This window comes from Phascolarctos cinereus, unplaced genomic scaffold (assembly GCF_003287225.1).
Source record: "Phascolarctos cinereus isolate Bilbo 61053 unplaced genomic scaffold, phaCin_HiC Scaffold_3;HRSCAF=262, whole genome shotgun sequence".
In the NCBI taxonomy this organism is placed as follows: Eukaryota; Metazoa; Chordata; class Mammalia; order Diprotodontia; family Phascolarctidae; genus Phascolarctos; species Phascolarctos cinereus.
This window is the reverse complement of record NW_027555736.1, coordinates 154,512,844-154,521,268: the sequence shown is the minus strand read 5'-3', so window position 1 is coordinate 154,521,268 and position 8,425 is coordinate 154,512,844. Positions and strand designations below refer to the sequence as shown.

The 8,425-nt window shown below is 32.7% G+C and overlaps 1 protein-coding gene across 2 annotated transcripts in view; it reads right to left on the bottom strand.

Moving 5' to 3' along the window:
• Positions 1-1,056: 1,056 nt before the first annotated feature.
• ADAM10 (ADAM metallopeptidase domain 10) overlaps positions 1,057-8,425 on the bottom strand; it is a 146,696-nt gene continuing 139,327 nt past the window's right edge. For both annotated transcript variants that reach the window (XM_020981811.2, XM_020981798.2), the window contains exons 15-16: positions 4,016-4,142; positions 1,057-3,344 (exon numbers count right to left, since the gene is read on the bottom strand). In XM_020981811.2, coding sequence (XP_020837470.1) covers positions 3,250-3,344; positions 4,016-4,142 — 222 coding nt within the window. In that variant the 3' untranslated portion in view covers positions 1,057-3,249. The remainder of the gene's footprint in view (positions 3,345-4,015; positions 4,143-8,425) is intronic.

Genomic DNA, 8,425 nt, shown 5'->3' with positions numbered 1-8,425 from the left:
TCATAAAAATGACACAGATAAAATTTATTTAATTTATTTTGAGGGCTTTTCCCCCTTCTTTTTTCCATTGCTCTACTCCTTTTTCTGTAAATTACTGTTTTCCATATCTTCTTAACACTATGGAGAACTCATACCTCAAAAACAACAATTTTCCCTCTTTCACTGTAGTTTATTTTACTCCATTTTTACTTGATAATAACTTGGTCATGGGAGATTCTATATTCCCCAAAGTTTAGCCTCTATAACACAAATTTTAATTAAAAACTTGCAATTATACAAATAAACTAACATCAAAATTTAGTATGTCAAACATAATTTTATGAACAAAGTTGTATATGATACATTTTTATGTTCCTAAACTAACAATTTATTTAGATCTGTAAAGGTCAAACACACACATAAGTATTACGTGTATTTCTGTTTCCTCCCTCAAATTTCCCTTGAGTACAGTATGTCAACTTTCTTTTGTAATCACCTCTAAGTATCAAGTAGGCAAAATGTTGGACCAGATTATACTGAAATTTGGAATATTATACCAAACTGTATTTTTGTTATTTAGATATATGCATAATACATATGGCATATTACATGGAATTCAAAAAGAGGAGGTATAAGCTTTGAAAGTAACTACTAGGATTATAAGCAGTATTTGAATATGCAGGTGAATTTTATTTTTAAAATGTTAAATTGTGTGCACAGAAACATTTAACCTTAATTTATTTTCTATGTAGATTCCAAAAAAGGGATAAAAAACAGATACTACTTCAGTACTAACAAACATGCTTCTTTTTTTAACAAGGGGGAGCCATTTATTTAGAGGTTTTAGAGTTGGAAGTCCAATTGGTCCAAGCCCTTACCCCTCCCTCTATCATCTTAAACGTGAAGACACAGAAACATAGAGAGGTTAAAGGACATTTCCAAGCCCACAGATAGATATGGAGTCAGAATCCAAACTCGGGTCTTCACAGTGCCCTTCTGACTATACCACATTCAGAAAATGCCTTGTGAAATAGCTTCTTTTGGTAGTTTGCATTCAAAAAGCATGCAACCTTTGAGTTGATTTCATCAAGTCTATTTATTAATGCATTTCAAGTTTCAAAAAACCTTACATATCTTTGCACAATACTTTATTTTTTTTTGCAATGTTTTAGTAAAAATTTCCAAAGTGAACAAAAAAAGATACTGTATAAAACACAGTGGACATTAAACTGACAGTAGTATTAATTAGATCTCACTTGTCTTGATCTTTTAGTTTTACCACATCTTGATTTGCAATGGAGAGTTCAGTGCACGTATCTCTTTTCAGAAAACATTTAACTTAGACTCAAAATAAAATAGGGCAGTGTGTATCTGCCAAAATCCTACCACAGGATAACACTACAAGCAAAAAATTTACATGATCCAAAGTCTAGCACACTCAAGAAGTTACTAAGAACTCTTGTAAAATAAAAGTCACCATTTTAGAAATGCAAACCCACTTCCAACCTTTGCACAGTCTGAAAACAAATGTATTTAAATGATTTAAAAGCAATTACGTATATTTCTACCTATTTGTTTGTTTAGAATTATTTATAATCTGGGGTTTCATGTACAAAATTTGTCTCTAAATCATGTACAAAAAGCTGTATTTTGAAAAAAGTCACCACATACTGTACAAGTTTACAAGGAAGAGATCCCATTATTTTCTCTAGCATTTTTGGCCTTGCTGGCTTGCGTCACATTATGAGAATGATTGTGTAAACCTTATACTCTTAAAAAAAAAAAGAAAAGAAAAAGGAATACCCAAATACAGAAGCCTTTCCAACCTTCAAAATATTTTCCTTCAAAGTGAAGCCAGGAAAATGATAGCCATTTACATCTGATTAGCTTGATGTAGTTGGAAAACAGAAGCAATAAATATGTCACAAGCTTAAACGTTTTTTAATGCCCCCTTCCATTTCCTGCATAGCAGTAAGCCTGTTAATACATTAAATGCTTTTGCTTTCTTTCCTTAAAATGCCAATTATTTACAGCTGCTTAAAAATGAAACTTGGAATGGGACATTGTGCTGTTTCAACTTCACTACTGTTTAAACATAAAGAAAAACAAAATGTCAGTAGGCCTAACTATCAATTAAGCAAATAATTGTTTTTAGTGGTTATCCATTATCAGTTACAATATGCTGAAAAGGTTGTCCATTTTTGATAAATTAAAAAATAAGCACAACTTTTTCTTTTCCACATCAGCAAAAAATTAAAAAACAAAAACAAACCCATAAAATATCATTTGTTAAGGATAGGAAAAAAAATAAAAATAAGTAGGCAGAAAACAAAAAAACCCAACAGGTATAATTTCCACTAAAGCATGAATAAAATTTCAACTAACTTAAAAAGATTGAACTGAATAACTAGATGAAGTTTAAAATAAGAAGAAATCAGACACTTACATAAAAAGTCATTTTGAAGCAGTATGCTGCATATGCCCAGTTTACATAACACTTCTGTCAACTGTATCCCCAGAGAGTATTCAGCTGTGTGCTATGCTTTAGCAGCTGTTTGAAAAGATAAAATGAGTAGTGGAACCAACTGTATCATAAGAAAAAAAAATTGATTCTCATTTCAAAACTGCTGTGTAAAAGCATTATAGAATCCTGGACCATTATACACCACCATCCTCTGTTATCCTGAGTATGTCAATTAAAACAGTAATTGTTTTCATTAATAGCGGAAAAGTTTTATAATACAAAGAAACATCCATATTGCAATTTTTGTTTACAATTGCACAGAGAAGTACAGTGTATGTAAGAAATACATGTCTGCATATAACAAGGTATGTACATTGGCAAGTGATGTCTCCAATGCTGAGGTGGTCTAGCCTCCTAGCCTTGATTGGCAGTTGAAAAATAGATATATATTTCAATTTGTGAATAAAAGTTTTAATACAGCCATGTTTGCCTGCAAGTGAAGAAAACGCAGCAACGAAGAACAGGGAATAAGGGGCGCGCAATTGTATTCTAAGACTTTGTGCCATTAGATTAAAAATATCTGTCTGTAAGAAAAACATGTTACTTCTTTCGTTTTTTTTTTAAATTGGAACATTCAGCCTTTAAAATTTAAATAACTCCACCTGGTCTGAGGACATAGTATCTTGCCTTTTTTCTTCTACTCTTTTGCTGAGAGTTTAGTCTGGGGACAATGACTTAATAGGTTTTTCTTTGGAGTGAAGTTTTCCCATTGTAGGCACTAGGAAGAACCAAGGCAAAAGCTGCAGTTAACGTCTCATGTGTCCCATTTGATAACTTTCTCGGGGTCTCTGACGCTGTGGTGGCTGAACTGCTTGTGGAGGTCTCCTCCTCTTTAAAGTGCCTAGGGTATTAAATAAAAAGCAAATGAAGCCATGAATTTAAAAAAAAAACATTATTCTCAATTTACAATTCAAATACAAGATAAGTTTTGAACACATGTAAAATTTTGCATAAAGTGAAGTACAAGTATAAAAGACTTAAAAAAAACAAACTAAGACTTAAGATCCCTTCTAGTTACAGTTATGTAACAGGATCCTAGTTTGTTTAACTCTTCATTTCATTTAGTAAGAGCATTTTGTTGATATAATTTGTTTAATAAGAGTCTATGGGAATGAAAAACCTTGAAAAACTGACAGAAAGTTCAAACAGAAGAAAGCTGTGTGAATCTGACAAAAATAATAAAACATAAATATTCAAATCAAAGTATTTTTATAAATCAACAGGTGAATATTCAACAGTGTAGGCCTTTTAAAACAGTAATCACTAACTTACATTGGAGAATAGTATCTTTAAAATAAATACTAAACCACACATTCAGCCATCCTATTTCCAATGGCAAAATATATATTTAAAATTACTTCTTACGGCACAGTTTTCACACTGAAGATAACTCTTCTTATTAAAGAGAGGTTTGTATTACTGTTTGATTACACAAAGAACCATAACACAGAAAAAATAGTTGGCTATTCCTTAAAAATGGAACAAAAATTTAATTTGCTCAAATCATCTTACCTGGAAGTGGTTTAGGAGGAGGCAACTTTGGATTACTGCTTGGAGTATGAACACTGCATATCTTAATAAACCCAGCCATTAACATGATCAGGGCAATTCCCATAAGCAAAACTGCCCACCAGTAAGCCTAAAAATAATAGATACATATTTTCTTTAATAAATTTATAAAATATTTAATTCCACTAGGAGTTTATGCAAGCTTACCACACAGGAACCCTCCTAGAACATCACACTCCCAAACCTGTAACACTGAGTATAAAGTTAACAGTTCTGAAATCATGATTTCTAGAGTAATACAAGTAATACACCCCACATATTCATAAATGGGTTATCTAACAAGTTCATCTTCCTAGAACTAAGTTGAGAATCAGTAAGTTAAAAAATAAAACAAATTTTAAATCCCTGTGAATAGCCAAAATATTTGTTAGACTACATGTACAGAGGCACATGTACTCAAGTCAAAGTAAAGTGCCCTGGACTTTCAACTTAGAAGCTATTTAAACTTATTTTAACACACAATGCAGGAGGTAGGATGACATACTAATTAAAAAAAAAAGCCCTGATTTTAAAATCCTGGCTCCATCAAGTATTAGCTGTGGGACCTTGGGCAGGTCACTAACTTGACTTCTGGGAGCCCATTTCCTCATCTGTAAAATAAAGATAAAATCTATACTAGCAATACTTCACTATGTTGCTATAAAGCACAAATTAAATAATAAACTGTACATAAAGAGTTTTATGCAAGATAAAATGCTATATAAATATCAACTATGATGATGCCTAAAATAAAGAATGCTAAGCTGGGTAGTCCTGTTTCTAATAAACCCACAGGCTCATAGCATTTTAGTGCTTAAAGGAGTTTTAAAGAGCACCTAATCTAATCTAATCTCATTTTAAAAAGGAAACTGATACTCAAGAGATGAATCATAAATTAGAAAATTAGCATATTAGAAGGGTGGAGGAGAAAAGCTGCTTTAGGAGGACACACAAAGAAAAAGTTGAAAGGACAGAGTGAAAGGAAAAAAAGGTCAAAAAAAAAGTGGATATAAGAACTCAGAAAGCTTTCCACTTTATCAGAAGTGGAAAGACTAGGTTCCAATCCTAGCTCTTAAAATTAATGTGTGATCTTAGACAAATCACCTAACCTTACTGAGCCTCAAAACACTGCTTCTTGTTGTTTTTATCCTTCATTCTCAAAAGAGGACCATGACAACAGGAAGGTGATGCCATGACTTGCAAGTGAATTGGATTTAAGCGAAGGAGGGCTGTGCAAAATCACCAGTTTCACTTTCTCCTCCTGAGTCATCTGGGTCCAGTGGCCAGATATAGATCAGGACAATATGAGAAGGCCCCAGATACAGTGGGAGACTTTTTGACTTGGACTTTTTAAGTTAAGGTCTCAGTTTGACTGAGGCAATGCCCATTCAGTGATTAAGGTTACATAAGAAAACACTTGAAAGCATAGGTGTAAATTGATATTTTCTTAAAATGTTAAGAAACATCTATTTAAAAAACAAAAATAAGTATTATTTGTAATGGGGATAAGCTAAAAGCCTTCCCAATAAGATCAGGAGTGAAATAAGAAAGCCTGTTATCACCAATATTATTCAATATTATTTTAGAAATGCTAGCAATAGTAATAAGAAAAAAAAACAAATTGAAGGAATTAGAATGGGCAATGAGGTTTTTCTTTCTGCAGACCGTATGATGGTATACTTGGAAAAGCCTAAAGATTCAACTAAAAAGTTAGTGTAAACAATGAATAATTTTAGCAAAATAGCAGAAAATAAAACTAACACACACAAATCATCAGCATTTCTATATATCACCAACAATTTCTTCATGAAGAAAGAGATAGCCCATTTAAAATAAATGTAGGCAGTAGAGAATATACTTGTCAAAACAAACTCAGAAACTACATGAACATAATTATAAAACCTATTTTATTCAAATAAAGTCAGATTTAAATTACTGTAGAAACATTCATAGTGAATGGGTGGGCAGAGCCAATATCATAAAAATGACAATTCTTCCAATGTATTTATTCAATGCCATCCCAATTAAGTTACCAAAAAAGTTAATTTACTGAGTTAGAAAAAATAAAAATAAAATTCATTTGGAAGAAAAAGGGTCAAGAATTTCAAAGGAACTAATGGAAAAAAATGTAAAGGAAGGAGATTTAGTAGTACCAGATTTTCAACCATATTATAAGGCAGTAATTACCAAAACTATCTGGCACTGGCTAAGAAACAGAAAGGTAGATCAGTGGAACAGATTAAATATATAATACGCGGTAGCAAATGAATATAGTAACTTTGCTTTTGACAAAAGTAAAGATTTAAGTTTCAGGGATAAGAATTTACTATTTGGTAAAAACTGTTGGGAAAGCTGGAAAGCTGTCTTGCAGAAATTGGACATAGACCAATATCTTACACCATTCACCAAGATAAGGTCAAAATGGATATAAGACCTAGATATAAATGGAGATATCACAAGAAAATTAGAACATGGAACATATTACCTTTCAGACTTATGGGTAAGAGAACAATTTATGAACAGACAAGAAATAAAGAACATTGTGAAGCATAAAATGGATAACTTCGACCATACTAAATTAAAAAAGATTTTATATGAATAAAGCCAATGTAGCCAAGATTAGAAGAAAAGGAGAAAACTGAAAACAACTTTAACAGTTTCTCAGATAAAGATCCCATTTCTCAAATATATAAAGAATTTTGTCAAATCTATAAGAATATGAGTCATTCCCCAAATGATAAATGGTCAAAGGATATAAACAGGTAGTTTGGGGATGAAAGAATCAAAACTTTCTATAACTGATATGAAAAAATGCTCTAAATCACTACTGATCAGAGAAATGCAAATTAGGGGCAGCTAGGTGGTGCAGAGGATAGAGCACTGGCCCTGAAGTCAAGAGGACCTGAGTTCGAATATGACCTCAGACCAAACACTTGACACTTACTAGCTGTGTGACCTTGGGCAAGTCACTTGACCTCAATTGCCTTTAAAAAAAAAAGAAAGAAAAAAAAAAAGAAACGCAAATTAAAACACCTTTGAGGTATCATTTTATATGTACCAGATTGGCTAAAATGATAAAAGAGGAAAGCAACAAATACCGGAGGGGACATGGAAAAATTGGGATACAAATTCACTATTGGTGGAACCATGAACTGATCTAGCCATTTTGGAGAGCAATCTGGAATTACACCTAAAGAGTTATAAAACTGTGTATGTACCCTCTGACCCAGAAACACCACCATTAGGTTTGTATACCAAGGTGATGAGGGGAAAAGGGAAAGAACTTTTAAGTTCTAAAATACTGATGGCAGCTCTCTCCATGGTTGTAAAGAACTGGAAATTGAGGAGATGGCCTTAAAATAAAGAATGGCTAAACAAGTTGTGATAATGACTGTGATGGAATACTACTACTATGCTGTAAGAAATGATGAGCTAATTGACTTCAAATATTTTACTCCCCCCCCAATTATACATAAAAACAACTTTTAATATTTGTTTTTTAAAAAAATTTGAGTTACAAATTCTTTTCATCCTTCCCTCCCATCCTCCCCACTGAAAAGGAAACCAATTTGACAGAGATTATAGATGTGCAGTTGTGCAAATTATATTTCCACATTCATCATGGAGTAAAAGAAAACAGACCCCCTCCCCCAAAAAAATTCTTCAAGTTAAAAAAAAAAAGTATACTTCAATCTGCACTCAGACTCCATTAGTTCTTTCTTTGGAGATGGATAGCATTTTTCATCATTAAGTCCTTCAGAATTATCTTGGATCACTGTATTGCTGAGAATAACTAAGTCATTCACAATCGATTGTCATACAATATTGCTGTTACTATATACAGTGTTCCTGGTTCTGTACATTTCACTTTGCATCAGTTCGTGTAAGTCTTTCCAGGTTTTTCTGAGAGCATCCTGCTCATCATTTCTTATAGCACAAGAGTATTCCATCACAATCACATACCACAAAATGTTCAGCCACTTCCCAATTGATCAACATCCTTCTATTTCCAATTTTTGCCACCACAAAAAGAGCTGCTATAAATAATTTTGTACAGATAGATCCTTTTTCTTTTTTAAAAATCTGTTTGGGATACCGATCTAGTGGTGGTACTGCCTGATCAAAGGGTATGCAAAGTTTTATAGCCTTTGGTGATAATTCCAAAATGCTCTACAGAACGGTTGAATTAGGATATCACTTCACCAACAGTGCACTAGTGTCTCAATATTCCCACATCCCTCTAACATCTGCCATACTAACACCACTCTCATAGGTGTGGGGTGGTAGCTCAGGGTTGTTTTAATTTGCACTTCTGTATTTGATAGTGGTTAAGAGCACTTTTTTCATATACCTATAAATAAGCTGACTTTAGAA